This window comes from Rissa tridactyla, chromosome 2 (assembly GCF_028500815.1).
Source record: "Rissa tridactyla isolate bRisTri1 chromosome 2, bRisTri1.patW.cur.20221130, whole genome shotgun sequence".
In the NCBI taxonomy this organism is placed as follows: Eukaryota; Metazoa; Chordata; class Aves; order Charadriiformes; family Laridae; genus Rissa; species Rissa tridactyla.
The window spans coordinates 26722827-26741056 of NC_071467.1; the positions used below are offsets into that span (position 1 = coordinate 26722827).

Here is an 18230-nt window from a genome sequence, read left to right on the forward strand (position 1 = left end):
TTAGGCATTCAGGCATTTCTGATCTCACATGCAGCCTGCTGTTTGGTTTCCTTTTTCTGAGCAGGACCATGCCACCAGCCGTAACTGGTACAAGCTCTTTCTCTTCATAGCTATCTCTGACATCGCTACAGTTTATGGTGCTGGCTTCTACATGTGCTATGACACACTTCTAAGTTTTCTTTCATGTGTACAATTTCAACTTTAAAGACACGTTATGACATGTTTTTTTCCTCCCCTTTCATTTGCCTACTTTATCCTGAATTTTTTTTTTTTTTTTAGGATTCACACTCATTGTATTTCTTTGTATCATTGAAAAACTCCACATTCTCTTGCTTTTCTGAACCCATCTCCTCACTACTCACTGCCATTTCAGGCCTTGCCTCACAGCTTATGACATGCTTTTGCTGTCTCTTTGTTAACTAGACAGACCTTGTGTTCTATGATTTATTTTTTTTTTATTTTTGTAAGAGTTAGCTGCTGCACCAAGTGCCAAGCACCCTTCCTGCAGATACCCTGGGAACACTTGATCTTGTATCAAAGAGACTTTCATGATTCCCTGACTTCAGAACCGAGCTCTTAATCTCACTGCTGTGACATGCTTCAAAGGCTCCTGTGAGCTGCTGCATCAGGAAATAGGGCCTGGAGCACACTGGTATTGCTATTTTAATACAGGTTAGTAAATAGAACAGGCGTCAAAATTGTCTGAATTGTGTCTTTTACCACATTGAGTGATTATATATTCCAACTGTTTGAACCCTTGTCATAGCTCAGGCAACTTTAATTCACAAATGTTGTTTGCTACAGTGGCTTTAAAATGCAGTAATACCAGCTTGAATGCTTGCCAGCTACCAACCTGGAGGGGTTTTGTTATTTCTGAAGCCTGATCTTGTATGACTTTCTCTCCTCCTTGTACTTTTCTGTTTGTTGGATTTTCACAAGTTTCTTACATAGGCTTGACAAAGTACCAGGAGCCGTCAGTAGCCTTCCTCAGCTGTAAGTGGTGCAGGTCTTACGCATCAATTCTACAGAATATAGATTCTTTTCACCTGCTTGATGATCATCTGGGACGAAGTTATATAAACACAACCCAAATGTAAAAAAAAAAAAAAAAATCCAAAAAACAAACTGTCAAGTGTCTGTCAAACAGCTATAATTTTTTTTATGCTTATCTGTCTTTCCGGTATTAAGCCAGACAGCTTCTCAGACTCTTTCACGTCAGTGTTTACTAAGAAGCAAATGGCACCTCAGTGTCCATTTCTAGATTAGATTCACCGACTCAGTTTGGCCGAAGTCAGTCTTCCATTACCACATTACAGTGCTGCCAAGCTCTTCTCCCTTCTGTACTATCAACTACAAGTTAGGGTTGTTTTTTTCCTTACTTATTAATATTTTAGCCTTTCACAAGATGGACTACTCGGATAAAACATCATTTTCTGCCCAGTTTAGGATTTTTTCTTTCTTGTTTAAAAAAAGGGGAACTATGTAAAGGCCTGGATCACCTTTTCTATACAGCTGCTCTTACAATTGAGCTTTGTAGTGGAATGAATGGAAGAACATAGATTCCTCTGATCGGCTGTGTTGTGAGCTTTTCTTTATAGATTCCTACTCATTCAAGCTAGAAGGAATGCCAAATACTGTTACAAGTGCCGGCTTCAGAGATTATGCCAAGGAAATCATACATTGCTCACGTACAGCTGTTAAACACTGGCCGGGCTCTGTAACAGTCAAAATAAAGGGAGTCCTTGGGGTAACAGCAACGTGTCATAGCTCATGACAGCCATATCCTGCGTAGGTCAACACAAAAGGTGACACTGGGCTTTGAGATGCCCTTCCATATATCTAAAGGAGCAAAGGGCAAGAACAAGCCCTTAGGATAGGGCTACTTGCAGGTGCATTAGGTACAATACCGAATTTAAAACCCTAGCTATAGTTGTTATGAAGGACTGGCACATGCAAGAGCTGCAGGACCACTGTATCCTTGAAGACATTGGAAAGGAAGGATGAGATTTGCCTCCAGACCCCACCTAAACGGAGCTGCCTATATGTGGACAAGGTGCCTAAGCTTCTATTACACCCAGTAGAGTTTGATGTAGGAGTGGAGTGGGCTGAATAGCTACTGAGACTCCACCACCTGTAACAGGAACTTCAACACGCAGAGTGCAGGTGCGTGCACACAAGTATCCAAGTTTAGGTGTCTTAAGATAAAGCTGCTAAGGTAACTGCCCACAACAGACAGTGACTATACACAGGGAAACACCGAGTTTTGCAGGGACATTTGAACTACTTTCAGAGTAGCAGAGTGGTAGAGCTGTACTAATAATTTAGCATGCTCTACAGATTAATACACCTTGCTTCTTAGCAGGAGTAATAAATCCCTGTCAAGCACTGCTGTGCCATAGCTAGGTCTTCTATAGAGCTGCCAGTTTTTGTTGAGATGAATAAAGATTTACCTTTTCCCCTCTCTAGAAGAGGCTGCTATTAGGGAAGAACCATTCACTCCTCTCCCAGATGCATGAAACTGAGAACACTGACCGATTACCATTAGCCATTTTAATCAACTTGCACAGAATAAAATCCTGGAAAACAGTATTCTTATATTACCCCAGCCATTGAACCACCACAGTGGGCAAGGAAGTACTAGGGATGGGCAACAGGGAAGACCTACAGAATTAATGATTATAGGCTTGCAACAATTCTGGCAAACACCAAAGTCATAAGGAGCTGACTCATTTCATTAATATACAGAGCTTTTGAATGAAACTGGGCTTCATATACATGGTTGTGCGTCAGCTCATGGGGTGCTTTCCTGTTAACATCAGTGATTCCCCTGTTTTTCATTAGGTGTTTTTCCTGTCTTCCAGCATCATGTGACAGCTGGACAGACCTAACTGGATTAATTTTGCAATTAAGATGAGAGGCCATATATCAAATGCTACCCTCAAGTACAGACATAGGATATTAAAACCAAGTAGTTTTATTCATGATGCTACATAAAAATAGTTTGGCATTGGCAAGGTGTATTAAATAGCATCTCCTAGCTAGGAGATCTCTCATAGAAAGTCTATACATCAAGGATAATTTTTCTGTTCAAAGAAAGATCCACTATTGTTTGTGGTAGCATACGGTCCACTGCTTAAAACATCCCCAGCGATCTGTACAACCCATTACTTAAGACTGGGACCCCTAAGAACAGATATACACTTCCTTTTCACCTTTTTCATTTTTTCACCTTCCCAAAAGGTGGCCTCCCCTGGCCACCCAAATTAGATGAAAGAATATAGGGAGAACCACATTACTCAGGTTTCTTTCAACAAAACAACACAGCAGGTACAATCAACATGGGCTGCACTTCAGCATTCATGTGGATGGGATGCCAAATAAAAGGACCAGAATTCAGATTGGTTTGTCCACTTAAAGGATGCCTTACTTAGAAGACTATTTACTTTTTTTTTCCTTTCTCTTCCCCCGTACTTCCAATGGTAAGCACAACTCAGGAACTTGTTCCAAGTTCTGGCCTACAAGACAGCACTTAAAAAAAAAAAAATCAGTCATCAGTAATGCTTAACACCTAGTTCGTTGTGGTAGAAGAAAAGTAAAGTGAACCTACGTGTTTCCTCCACTACACAGTATTTCATGATAAAATATTTACATTTTATTTAACTTTAAACCACAGACTATTATTAACACTGTATTTTAAAAGAGTAAATTAAAGAACTCCCTCATCAAGATTTGGTAAGTCAGGTTAACATTAAACTGAAAAATATTCTAGCAATAAGTTTGCATAGATTGTATTTGACAACACTCCTGTCAAAGGGACAATATCTACTTGTTTGCACAGCAATTAAATATGCTGTAGCTGTTGAATAAATAATTTAATCCAGAGCACACTATCAAGCCTTTTTCCTGCACAAATACTTCAGTGCTGGGAAAGACATTAATACATCCCGCATTCACTGTTGAATAAAAAGCAACACAAGAAGGGGAAAGATCCTGAAACTAAAGGCACATAGCAAAGGAGGACTTTCAAATAAAAACAGGGGAAAAAGGAAAAACAGTTAACCTAGCATGAGAAACCATGAATGCATTCAGTTCTAATCCCCACTTCGTTTTAAGCACAGTTGTTTTAACACAGGACCAAATATACAACAAAGAAGCATCTTGTTAACTTCTGTATGTAAGCCCCTGAAGATAACAGAAAAAAGCATCTTGCAAAACAGTGCTTGAGGAATGCTATCACACTTGAAGCACCCCTCGGCATGACAGAGATGATCATTTCTGGAGAGAGACACTTTGGACTTTCTCATTTTGTTAAGTTAAACCTCACTTCTTCATTGCACATATAGCAAGATGACAACATCAAGCTGCAGCGTGGCACTTGGTAGGCTGGAAGAAAGCTAGTTCTACCCACAGGGTCTGCTTCATTCTAAGCTTCGTGAAATTGAAATTTCAGTGAAATGACAGGGCATTTTGGCCAGATCCTCCAACTCCACAGATCTTGTTTCTATTTATACATTACTGAACAACAATCAGGAGCTGCACAAGTTTCTTACATGGGATCAAACATATCACCTAAAAGATGCCAAGTCCCTTGGCATCCCAAAATGCCTTGTGCTAGCACTGTTCTTAGCCTGCTGTGCAGCAGCATTGAGGATGGCATTCAGCAGTTTATACTCATGAAAATCAGATGGCATGTATTTGAGTCATGAACCCAGATGGTCTGTCTGCATCAGGGAGCTGAGGACACCACAGATGATTAGAACTAGAAACCTGAAGTATCCATCTATGCCAAGTAATCTCATTATAAAATATGCCTCCATGCTGAGGAAGCACAGAGCAGCCTAGCCCTTCTGCAGAAGCCCAGCTGTTCTGCAGAGCGCTTATCAGAAATAGTTACCAGGCATCCTCTCACTCCAGAATTGTTCTAAGTACAGGGACCTGAGTTCAAGTCTAATTAAAAACATTTCACAATGAGACTATGCTCCTTGCTGCATGTGTCACATTTTAAGAGCCTGCTACATGCAAATCTCTGCCCTGCAATGAGGAAGTGAGTGGAAAGGGAAAGTTTTAATAAGTTCTGTACTCGGAGTCATGCACATAGAAGGCAAATTCCGTATCCTCCATTTATCAGAACAGTAGATGTAAAATACCATAAAAAGCAAATAACGCACATACCATTTTAAACACAAGGGAACAGAGTTTACAAAGCTTTAAATTGGAAGCATAGACTAAAAGATCTCCCACTCCTCTCTTACCTAGTATACTGTTAAACAGTTCTGTTGACACATTAACCTAGAACACTTTAAAAGATTTAAAGGTGAACTTGAAGGTTTGTGTTGACAGCCAAGATTCAGCTATCCTTCTGGGCTGAGATGTATCTGCAGCTGTGAAATCCTAATTTGGAAAAGTAATGACAGCACCCCCCTATCATATAAAGTAGCAGTTCTTTCCGCAATGCAACATGTTTGTAGACAACACGAACAGAACATGTCCTCTGTTTCTATTTAGTTTACCATCAATTCATTCTTATGCCATTTTAATTTGCACGTAAGTATTTTGGCTTGTTTATGAAATGTTGTATTGCTCTATATAGGGTACAGTCCACAACTTAATGATATCAAATTATGCTGCTTTACCCGCAGCACCATCCCTGAAGGTAATTATGAGATGACGGGAACTGAGACATGCAGTGACATTGACAGAAAGATCTGAGCTTTGCCGCCAGGCAGTGGCAGCACCAGCATGCCTGATGCAGGTGTTCAAGCCTCACACTAGCATTTAAGAGCTCTGAAGTCCCATTCTCAGTCTGTTTCCATTTATACTTTGCTTTGTCTGGCCATCTGGTCTATTCATAACAGGGACTACACAAAACACATTCTTGAAATACAAGTAATTCATAAGTTTCAGCCCTAGCAGAATAGCTAACACATTCTATATCAGTCCAATACACATGGATTTCTGCATAATTGATCATTTTATTGGAATTTGTTAAAAGATGTTTGTTCAGATCACCTGTTCAGCAGGCAGTTATGCTGCTTGTTCACTGCATACATACTGAGCAAGTCTCCAAGCAATACATAAATATTATTTTGTCTGACCCCACACATATGCATCTTTATACAAAAAGCAGCTTTTCCTCAATAAAAGTTATATCCATGGGACCAATGTTCAGCTCTTTTAGCTATGACTTGTACCAAATTCGTATCAATAATCATAGGTTAAATACATCAATACATGTAATAGAGCTTTAACAGTAAAAAAGTAAGAAAGTTAAATACTGCAACAGCTTAGATACATACTGCATTTGAATGACAGAACATAAAGTCTATTGACCTAGCTAATGACACAGTCACCAAAACACAACATGAAGAAGCAATGTCAACAGCCAGTACTTGTCTAAGCATTTAAGAGTTCCCCTTTTCCCTTCAAATAAAGAAGGGTTGTGCACATCTTGAATGTGAACTTAGGTATCACTAACCTTACAGCAACATTGATCCTGATATTTAAGGTTGGGTGAAGGAATAGACATGTTACAGCTGCAGGCCACTAAGTACACATAGCATTTGTGAGAAGCCAATGTTTACTATAGCACAGGTTCATTGTTCAAACCAAGTGTACCCTATGTAACAGTAGGATTAATTGGCAATATTTTTATTTAGTAGAAAATGCCACATTACTCAGTTAATCAAAATTAGCTAGGTTTTTAAAGTGTTGATTTAATCAGTTATGATGAAGGCTAGGGAGGTATTTTAACTGAAACACCTTGTAAAGTGAAATAAGCTGACCTACCACTGTTCTCTAGAACACAGGAATCAAGTTACATGTGTTCTATCATCAAGGGCTGGTATTTTAGCCAGCATTTGAACTTTTAACCTAAGGGCAGGTTAAAATAAATCTGTATACAATGCAACATACCTACAACAGACACAATGATGACCGATAAGTTAGTTGTCAGTCCCTACTTTCTACAGTTATAAGCCCAACTTTAGGCACACAAGTTATAGCCAATCTTTTATGTTCAAATTCAACAATTACATGCCAGAGAGATCCACTTCAGAGATTGCTCTGTGATAGCATTCTGGACTGTAAGAACATGCGTACACCAGCTGTCCAGAAATACAGAGCTGCTAATAAAGCAGTTGCTAGAAAAAACCATTAAACATACACATGCACACCAGTTAGTTTCTCAACTAAAACAGTATTTACAAGCCATACTTCAATTTTATGTAATTTGTAGTTTTTAAACCAACTTACAAATATGATTTTAAGTGCAAGACACCAAATATGTGACCATTTGAGATAGACAAAGTGAAAACGAGTGCAAATTACAAAGCTAAAGAGATTAGCAATAATTTCCCGATCTTTTCCAGATGAACATTTATTTACCAGATAAGTAACACCAGACAGGTGTGGAGTCCATAAAGGACATGACCTTTAGGAAAGCCAACACAGTCTTGACCAACACCATCGACTTTTCAAAAAGCCTGGAAGTTTCTTCATACTGCGAACTGAAGTCCTCCACAAAGTTATCTGGTATCTTACTGTATGTTGTAATGTATTATTGCCCTACAAGTTGTGCAGAAACCCACAGCCAAGAAACTATCAATGCACAAGAAGTTCAGAAGTCACCATGCATAAGATATGATTCAGCTGTAACAGAATCTCAGGTATTGATTATGGCTTAGACCTGCATTGAAAGTCAACACTTAGACAAATATCCTTAAGTGAATGACATTGTCTATATGAAAGTGAGACAACTTTTTTTACACCAAAGACTTGGTTAAAGTGACCTTCTGCTTAGAAGAAACAGTAGACAATATACTCACAAATAGCCATATCTACTTTGCAAGAATTAGCCCTGTAGAATTCAACAATACTCCTTTTTACTCATCTTTTAAGATAATGTGTAGATATGTACAGATATTTATAAACAGGTTTTATTTCTTGAATAGCCAGATCTGTTAGTTTATTCTTTATCCTCCTTCCCTCCCTCATCCAAATCTGCCAAATTCAAGACATTGTTCTAGCAGCATTCATGAAATCAATAGTGCAAAGCTATTACAAAAACCTCTTTTCCCAAGCTGTGACATCCTCTTCAAGTTTGTATTAGGTCAATGGCACTTCCCATGTATTCAGAGCTCTGGGGGAAGGCAGAAACAATAGATATGCTGAATGTAGCAAGCAACCAATTTGTTTGCTGAGGGTTTTTTGGGGGGTTTTATTGTTGGGTGGTTGTTTTTTATTTGCTGCTCATACTGGCCATTGTTACAACTTTGGTAACTAGTTCACTACATTGAATTTACAGTTCCTCATTTTGACATGCACCTATAACATGTGAGTTGAACTGCACCACGATAATTGTAATGTCATCTCTATACATTCGAGCCAGCTCTTCTGGAAGACTAAGCATCTTGGATAGTCGCTCATGATCCACAGTGCCAAACTCATTGTTACCCACTGCATGACGGATCAGGTGAGTCGCTGCATTCTGATCTTCAAATACTGAAGAGATTCTTGCTCTCCTTTCTGTTAAGAGACCATGCATCTGTCCCAAAGTTACCTTATAGCCGCCAACAGCTATTGGCTGTTGATGGTGAACACCAGTGAGGTACTCCCCTACAATTCTAGCCACATCTTGCCTGTGCATTGTCTCCCACAGCCCATCTGTGGCCAAAACCAGGAACTTATCCTGTGGCCGTAATTTGTGATGTATGACTTCTGGCTCAGCCGTGAGGTATGGGGGAGTGTGATAGTTTGGAGGAATAAACTTTGTATATTCATTGTCATTCAGCTGATCTGGGCCTGATTCTACTACTCTTTTCTGTAACTCAATACTCCATTTGAACTTCACATCACCAAAAGCTCTGAAAGGCATCAGGAGACCTAAGAGACGATCTTGTTTCACAAGGCTTTTCTCTTCAGACTTTGGATGCTCCATTTTCACACGTTCCACTTCATGTTCATTTTGTGCATTGTGGTCATAGGACAGATTAACTGCAGACCAAGATCCATCTTCTTCCTGAACCCCAAGCATTGCCCGACTGTCACCTGTGTTTGCAATGTGCAAGTCAACACCATCCACATGGGCCACACAGGCAGTTGCACCAGAAAATGCTACTCGCAGCACTAGGTAGTTGAGAAAAGAATTTGGGTCTCCTACTTGAGCTTCCAAAGAAATATCGTTATCGAGCCTCTTAAAAGCATTAATTAAAGCTTCTTTCACATCAGTAGTTTCTCCACTGTTGAGATCAATCAGCTCCTGCCAGTAAGTTCTTAGACTATTGAAGTAAAGCTTGGAAGCTTCTTTGCTAAAATAATCATTGGGATGTTTGTGCCACTGTAAAATGGGCAACAGAGCTCTGCCACTTTCCACAGCATTTTCAATTTCAAGTAAAGTCTCATGAGGTAACAATGAGACAGCAATGTAGTAAAACAGTCTTTCACTGACAGCTTGAGCACAAGCACAGCCTGCGTGGCCATCAAACACACCCAGAAGCATCCCTCTTGTCTGTAAGCAAGTGGCAGCGCTCCTCCGGTCTTCTATTGGAGCATTAGCAGGCAACTGGTTGCTATCGAAGCCAAGAACAGAACTTACATTTTTACCATCAAATTCTGGGACTTTGAAACTGTACTCATTTGCCTTCAGAATGCTGTTGACCTGTGGAGGCGTGAGGTAAAATCTCTGTGGCGTAGAAGCATAATCCCTTGCATGAATAAAGTGATTAAAGTTCTCCTTTGGCCTATAAAGTGCCGCAAATTTCTTCTGAGGTGCATATCTGAAGTGACCGTGAGCAAAATGAGATGATAAACAACACAGATGTTTATGGTGGCAGTAACACACAGTACTGCATATTCTGCTAATCTCACAGTTACGAATCAATGGAAACAGATGAGCTGGTGCTGGCATGGCATCAGATAACAATGGTAGCCTGGAGCTTCGGACTGGAATTGCTGAAAGACAAGAGAACAACTATGCTTAGGGGCACGGCTAACAGATTTTTCCCAGAACTCTAAGTTAAGACATTTACAGCCCCTAACAAAGTTGCTTATTATACGGAGTTCATAGCTTCACAGGTCTTGAGAAAGAGAAGGCATTAAGAGGTGCTTGTTTATAGACACTACATTGGGCTATAACAAAAAAGCTGTACCACTCTTAAATTCAGCATAGACATTTTAGCTCTTATACCCACTCAGACAGCAGGCAAGAAGCAAAAACATTATCCAGACAGACAATGCAGCTTCAAACAGAACTTAAGACAACAGTTAGCATGGAGCACTCTACAGTATGGACACCCTCTACAATACTTTTATGAGTATTTGTTCTCCTGCTGGTTTCCCAGCTGACAGAGCCAGATGTGGCACACAGAGAGGAAAACTCTTTCTATAAAGCTGAAGAAGAGATGAAGCATATACCAGTAAGATTCAAGAAACAACTCTGAGATGACATACAACTGGGTTTAAGTTGAAGATTATTTAGACAATAAAAGCAAACAGTAGGTCATAGACAGCAGATATTCTTCAAGCAATCACAAGTTAGTAGCAGGTTTTGTTTCTTCTCCCCCTTTTCACACGTAAAACTTCAAACTTGTGACACCATGGTGTACAAAATAGCCATGGCAGCCTATGCAGCAATTTTCTAGTAAATTCTATCAGGTAAAAATACAGGAGGTAGAAAGCAGATGCATCTCTCCTACCAGCAGCTCATCTACCCCAGTAAATTTCAGGATTAGAACTTGCTTTAAAAAGCTACTCAATTGAAGGACTACATGCAAGCTGTGTTTGTTTCCATGGCTACAACAGAGCCCTGCAGGATAGTCTAAAGCTAGTTCAATGTTAAGATAAACTATTTAGTATCCAAGAAAAAGTATTCTACTACTATTTGCCACATGTAAAAATTCTCATTATAATTTTTCATTCCTCTGAAGAAATATTATTCTAACATACTCTTCCTTGTCCTCATTTACATACCCAATCACATTAGTGTAAGTGCCTCTTAAATCCCTTATTCACTATGCCTCATTATCAGGAAGTTTTTTTACAGTGTTGTACTTGAGAAAACAATTCCATAGTGGAAAAAAAGTTGAACTGTGCCTTATGTGAAGTACAGTTAAGGGGAATTCAATTTTCTCTTTCCAACTTTTATGATCAAGTTTCATCATAAAAGCTTCTTTTTAGAAAAAGACCATTACAAATTACCTCACACTGCAGTCATAAGTACTAGCCTGTCAGCACCACTGTATCTCAAATATAATTGTTCTACTGAAAAACTGGATACTGCTGTGTTGTGCAAGGTGCTTCAGTCACTAAATTGATTTTTTTTTTCAGCCAAGCAGGCATACCAGTACTTCAGATGAGACACAGCCCCTACAAAATATGCAGGAAGCCACAATACTCAGTCTAAAAGATCATGCAACATAGAAGGAACTGCATTCTGCTGTCACCCTATTCCATAGTTTCTGACACAGGATTCCGATCACCCATACCAGCTGAGAAGTGTCTGGAAATATATGAAGCTTCACCCTGTTCTCTGTGTTGCAACAGAAGTCACATTCTTCCCTCCAAGCTTGCTTGTTCTCCTTAAGTAACCAGCAGCAGGGCCTGTTTCTCTGTTACAAGATATGTAAGTGCTGAAGGCAAAGCAGAATTCCCGTTTCTACTACTTCACTGGCTTCCTAGTACTAATGACTGACTGCCAGTCTTGACTTACACTGACAAAAATTCTTGTCCATTGACCTCTCTCAGGTCTCCCCCTGACAGCTATGAAGGCTCAACTGGACAGCTTTGTGTCATGCAGCTACCAGGAAGAGCTCTGGTTGTAGTCCTCTGGACCACAGACAGCTATCCAGACACTCAGCAGCTGTGTACGGGCTTGAATTTCCAGATGCATACTAAATTTACATTAGCCATTTGGTTCCCAGAAAGTCTGTTTCTCCAGCCCAGGCTTCACATGCACACAGCATGACAGAAGTGCAACTCCAAATATAGATTTTAAAATCTATTCACTGCCTTCTAATAACAATGGAGCTATTTTGGCAACAGTTACGTATATTTTTTCACATTACATTTAAAAGCAACAATTTTGCTTACATAATGGGAACCTCAGAGTTCTACAGATGTGCTTGGCGTAGAGTAGCACCTCAGATGCAGTGCTGATCTCCTGTTAGACTCTGACTGAAGCAAGTTCTCCTGACTCCTAAGCATTTGTGTTCAGTGCTGATCCACACATGGTGCCGCAACTGTTCCGACAGTTTTGCTGTTGATCCATGATGAAGCAAAAATACAAAGATACTGCTGCTACAGTGGCTCTGCAGTGCCACCAGGAGATATTTTGCTGATTTTTAATCATTAGTTTATCAAATATTCCACAAAATCTAAGAGGAAGCAGTAAGAAGTTCACATCAAATTTTCCATGGCCTGTATCATTTACAGTAGATCCGTATCAGTTTAAGGTATCAATGTGTTTCACATACTAGATTTAATAAATCCTACTTGATTAAGTAAGACAGAAAATCCAAGTTTGCCAACCTGAAATTATCCTAAGTTTCTCCCATTTATCCCCACAATGTGGATGCCCCAAATATAACCAGGTACTCCAACTAGCTCCTAAATAATTTCTTTAAGATCCCAAGTTTATTATGTTTGATCAAGAGATGGCAGAGAAGAAATTAAGTAGAAATTTTACAATCCAGTCAAGATTTATCAAGAGATGAACATCTAAGTCAGTATTAAATACCTCTCCAAGCCCAGAACAGAGTACAAATGCTACTTTTCAGGCCACAAATATAATTTGACTATCTAACTCATTACTAGCAGTTTAATGAGTTTTGTAGTACTACACTAATAAAATGGAAAAAAACATTACCCCCTCCTTTTATAAAGGCTTGCAATAACTGTACTATTAAGGCCAAGTGATGCTGCACAGACAGGTTCCTCCAAAACACCTGCCTTTAACTGTGCCAAAGGCACCCATGGCTTCAGATAAAAACACTCGCCCCAGGTGTCTTTCAGACACTTGACAGACCTGAATGAATCAGCCCGTTGGAGAGAGCGGGGAGAGGAGGAACAAGACACATTCAAGACAAGCAGAGCCTTCCCTCCAGCCAGGTCTCAGCCCTGGGGCACAGCCCAGCCTGGCGCTCCCTTCCCCGGGTCCCATCCGACCCCCGAGCCTGGCGCTCCAGCGCCTACCGGTGCGAGATACATACCGATCCGCCTGGGCCCGGGACACACACACATTCTCCTGTCACAACAAGAAGCCGCCAACATCCACAAAGCAGAAGCCCGGGGGGCGAGGGAGAAGCAAGGCAGAGAGTTTGTTAGAGGAGATGGAGAGCTCCGACACGGAGGGGGGGACGACAGAGAGGAGACGACACGCAAACACGGAGCCCCTCTGCGGGCCACCGGACCCGCCGCCGGCCCGCCGATGGGAGACAGCCAGCCCCGCCGAAGCTCGGCAGCCAGCGCCCGCCACCGCCCTGCCAGGCACCGTGCCCCGCGCCGGCCGCGCTCTCCCTTCTGGCGGAGGCCAGGCGCCGCTCCCGCTCCCCGCGGGCAGGGCCCACCCGCCGGCACTGGGCGTCGCCGCGGCAGAGACCGCTACCCCCTCAGGCGACGCGCGGCCCCGACATGGCCGCCCCTCCCCAGCCCTCTTCCCTCCGCCTCGACCCCTTCCTCCCTCCTCTCCGGGAACAGACCTGGCCCCTTCCCGGACGGCTCAGCCCGGCCCCCCGGGCGGAACTGGGAAGCGGCTGGAGGGACCGAGATGCCCCCACACACGCTCCCAGCCTCAAGACTGCTGCCGCAACCACCTCCCACCCGCAGCCGGTGCGCTGCGCGTCGCCTTATAAAGGCCCAGTGGCGCGCGGCGCGGCGCCCATTGGCTGCCGGTGAGGGCAAGGAGGGCACGTGACGCGGAGGCTCGGCGGTGGCTGAGGGAGCGCGGGGGGGAAAGGAGAAGGGGGGGAGTTGCATGCGCGCGCATTGTGTAGGGGCGGGAAGGCACGAATGAGGTGGCGGCGCGAGCCGCCCCCCCACCCCTGCCCGCTGTGTGTGAGGGGAGGAGAGGTGAGGCTGCCCCCACCTCAGCCCCCCGCCGCCCCTCAGCTCTCTCTCCGTCCTCCCACCCCTCATCGGTGTGTGTGAGGGGAGGAGAGGCCATCCGCGCCTCAGCCCCCCAGCTCGCCCTCCGCCGCATGGCCGCGGTAGCGGGCCGAAGCTGCCCGTCTGTGAGGGAACCGCCAATGGGAGGCTCACCGCGCTCCTGAGGGAAGGAAGGAAGGAGGACGGGCGAGGCTCAGCGAGAGCGGGCTGCCCCTGCGGCTCCTCGCCCCCCTGCTCCTCGCCCCGGGGACCGGGGCTGAGGTGAGCAGTGCCGTGGCTGCGGCTGGCAGCTCTTCCCGCGGTGCTTCGCGGTTGTAACAGGTGATTTGCAGATAAAAAGGGGACAAGAGCTGTCCCCGGCCTCCTGCTGGCTCCTGGCACCAGGCGGTGGAGCTGAAGGGGAAGCCGTGGTGGCTGGTCCTCTTGTCCTGCGGGCGCGGCCGTGCGACACAGGCACCCTTGCAGCAGCCTGCCCCCCACGATCCTCGGATCGGGAGTCAGGGTCGTTTATCTTCTGCCTGTTAAGGAGGCTGAAAATGGGAAAACGTCTACAAACTTAAGTGGGGCGTATTGACTTTTACTCTGAATTAATTTTAAAGAGTGGGAAGTATTTGTTGGGGTTTGTTTTGTGGTTTTTTCCCCTTCAAATGTTCGTGAAATGCTTTTAACAGTCGCAAAACATGCTAACGCTGCAAGAGGCTGCTGAAGCCTGTATTGCAACATTTGGTTTTTCTGTTTCATATTTGCTCCCTGGTGTTCTGTCTTCACCAGAATCTCTCCAGGCAAAGCAGGCTGCCACAGAGGCCAAACAACCTCTCTGCCCTGTGTTCCTGAGAAAGCCGCATTTGCTGCTGCCAGCAAGGAATGGTTTGAGGGCAATGGCTACTAAGAAAGAACAGTCCTTCCCCAGAAGAGCAGCACCTGTCATTCCTACCAGTGGGACAGAAGCCGTGGCCTCCCCTCCTTCCTTTCTCTCCCCTGTTAGATACAATCCTGTCCCCATTCCACAGCTCTAGGCAACGTTCAGTTTTGCATATGCTTTAGAGACACTTTGATCCAGCTGTATTCTTCATGTACATTTTTGAATATGGAAAGTATATAAATTCGACAATGTTTTGATTTCCTTGATCATCTCTTTCTCTGTTTATAGATGCACATGCTCTCATGCCTTTCTATTTTCAGGGTGGCTGAGATGCCCACTTTGCTGTGTGGTGTTGGCAGCAGATGTTCAGCTAGCCTGTGGAGTGCTGCAATTAGCATTCCTTTAGCAGCTGTAACAAAGCATAGGTTTTGACTAGCATCCTTATCTTCTTTATTGTATTTACAGCTGTATACTGAAACCAGTAGAGGAAGCAAAGGAAAATCCGCACTTAGTGCCAAGAAGACTCAAGAGGTCTACTTGCAATATGAGAGTGGAAAGTACTGCCCTGCGACCCTCCATGTGAAAACCAGCTAGAAAGATAAAATGATGCCATCCTTAAAAATGCAAGTCTTTCACAGTAGTAGCTGAAAGCACAAAGTATTACAGTGTTTGGTTTTTGGTGTTCTGGATGACTTTTGTGACATTTATTTGTTTATCCATAACGGTACACCATCATCTTCTCTTTGAGGCTTATTTTAGAATAAAATAAAATACAAAAACATCTGACAGACACCATTGTACGTTAAAGCCTTCATTAAATGGTATGGAAGATGAATAATTTACGTTCCTTTTTAACAGTAGCACATGGTTAGAAATAGATTGGCAGAGTGTGCTGTAGCAACAACCATTTACATAATTTTTTGCATTATGTACAGTCACATTTGCAGCAAGAGTGACTGTAAAGCACCCAAGTTTAGGAATGTTCTTAACGACTACGTAAGACAGCACAATTAAGGCATCCTCTTACCCCATCAGAAGGTAAAACGCTGTGGGAAGACAGTCCTGTGCCTGGGTGTATTTGAGTGATAGTTGTATGAGTAGATATATAGAAATGGATTGGGATGAAGTCACCACTGATCACCCGTTTCTGATTGGAAGTACAGGGTTTGGAGGGTGGATTCATGTTTGACTTCTGAAGATAATGTTGCTGTCTAGAGTTGCCTGTTGAGGAAAAAAAAATCCACAAAATAATTAGCATGTAGCACTTTTGGTCTTCAGATCATCTTGTGACCATTAGGTTAGTGTTATTGCTCTGTTTATTTATTTCATTCATTCCTTTTTCTTCCTGATTTAAGGCCAGGAGAGGAGCTACTTTTAGAGCTGGTATTGGAAGCCGTGGCTCCCTGTGCCACAGTATCACTTTGAACAAAAGGCAGAATTTGAATTTTAAAATATTGAGAGAGAAGAGAATTTGGCCTTAGCAGCCCCATATAAATCCCACAAATGAAAGAAAAAATACTAAAACTTGGCTGACATTTTGGTCCTCAAGCTGATGTGAGTTTGCTGGTGTGCCAGAAGTTGGATGTTGCAATCTGGAAAGTTAGGTTTTCTTTTTCTTCATGTTTCTGCTGCCGAGACCTTTTTGTCCACTTTTGCTGATTTTAAAGAATTAAAAATTATTTTAATGAACGAAAACCTGTTGGTCCACTTTTAACATTTTACATCAAGGATTGATGGAAAAGCAATTACTTGTAACTGCTTTGAGATATGCAAAGTCTCTCCCTGGCTGGAAGGATTATCATCTGTGTGTAACAAAAGACATCAGTTCTTGTCTGCTGTGCCGGTTGCCAGCAGCGGGTGATTCTGCATTGCAGAACCGAGAGGCAGCTATGCATTAGCACTGCAGCTAAAGTGCTGCGGTAGTTACCCTGCAGCTTTCTACGCGCATTTCCAGAGAAACTCCATTACAGATCATTGAAATCCATTTCCGTTTTAAATCAGGTGTTTGTGATAACCTTCTAGTTTAAATAAGTTCTTATGCCTAATGTATAAATATTTTATTGGTTCAGTTTTACCAAAAACCAGTTCGGGAACACAGGGTAATACTTCAAGTGATTGAATCAGTCCCCTGACTGCTTAACATTTTTTACGGTATCTTTGCACGCAGTGTTTCAGAAATGCCATTTTGCTCCTGTGCCTGCTGAAAGGAGCAGTCGCGCATAAAACCTGTCTCCAAACTGTGTGCGGAGATCAAAGGCTTCCACCTGGCAGGCTGCCACACCAACCTGAAGCAGAAAAAAATGCAAAAAATAAATAGAAGAGTTGTACAAGTTTTGAAGGCGGAAAGAAAAGCCTAACAAGGGGGGAAATAAGGGAGAAAAACATGCCATGTGCTGAATAAAGAGGAAGAGTAGGACAAGACTTAAACTATCTTCTCTCCTTTCCTGAGGGCATTATAGAAGCAATGACAGCAATGTACGCCTGCTGTTCCACAGAGCAGTAATTTATTTTTAGCAGAAATCGGGAGCATTACATGGCAAAAATGCAAAAATAAATGTGTCAGTAGAGCTGGAAGCAGAGGGAGTACCTGCAAACAGCAATGGTCCTGTGGTCCTCCGTCTGCTTCAAAGGCAGGTTTTGGTTGTACATGCATGTCTTCTGCTGCCCTCTCAGGGAGCGTTTGCTGTGGGTGGTGTATTCGGCCTCCGATAGCACAGCTGGGTTCCCTGGCATGCTGAATGTTTCTGAAGTTTAACAATGAGCCCTGCAAAAGGTGATTTTTTTTAAAAAAACTCAGTCTGAGAGTAAACCAGCAGTGCTGAGCCACACGACTCGTCTCCTCCCTGCTCTTTCTTAAAGAGGAGGCCGATGAGGAATTACAGAGACAATTGCTTTCAGAGGGTATTTTGCCGTCACTGTGGGACTCGGGGATAGCTTGATTTATTTTGTCCCCCCAAGAGTCCCTTTGTATCTTCACTCTCAGTTCCTTTCTGAAATGAAGTGGTGGCTCTTTCTTCATTCAGCAGTTGGGATCAGCTTCCTAGAATCATAGAGCAATTGAGGTTGGCCGGGACCTCAGGAGGTCATAGAGCCCAGCACCCTCCTCAAAGCAGGGACAACTTCAAAGCCAGGTCAGGGTGTTCAGGGACTTGGCCAGTCCTGTTTTGGGCATCTCTGAGGACGGAGGTGCCCCAGCCTGCCTAAGCCCCAGTTCCAGTGCTTCACCACTTTCATCATAAAGATTTTTTCCTTGTAGTTAATCAGAATTTTC

At 42.8% G+C, this 18230-nt stretch overlaps 1 protein-coding gene and 1 long non-coding RNA gene across 2 annotated transcripts; one reads left to right on the forward strand and one right to left on the reverse strand.

The window, feature by feature from the left end:
• Positions 1 to 5952: 5952 nt before the first annotated feature.
• Positions 5953 to 13811, reverse strand: PDP1 (pyruvate dehydrogenase phosphatase catalytic subunit 1). The gene is made up of 2 exons (XM_054192234.1): positions 13692 to 13811; positions 5953 to 9948 (listed from the first exon to the last, which is right to left on the reverse strand). The coding sequence occupies exon 2, from the start codon at positions 9902 to 9904 to the stop codon at positions 8297 to 8299; it is 1608 nt and encodes a 535-aa protein (XP_054048209.1). The 5' UTR covers positions 9905 to 9948; positions 13692 to 13811; the 3' UTR covers positions 5953 to 8296.
• Positions 13812 to 14002: 191 nt separating this feature from the next.
• LOC128905753 (uncharacterized) lies at positions 14003 to 16654 on the forward strand. The gene is made up of 2 exons (XR_008464967.1): positions 14003 to 14358; positions 15425 to 16654. It is a non-coding gene; the product is annotated as an uncharacterized LOC128905753 (long non-coding RNA).
• Positions 16655 to 18230: the final 1576 nt, after the last annotated feature.

Coding starts and splice junctions, on each gene's coding strand:
- PDP1 (XM_054192234.1), bottom strand. CDS start 9,904: ATGCCAGCACCAGCTCATCTGTTTCCATTGATTCGTAACTGTGAGATT.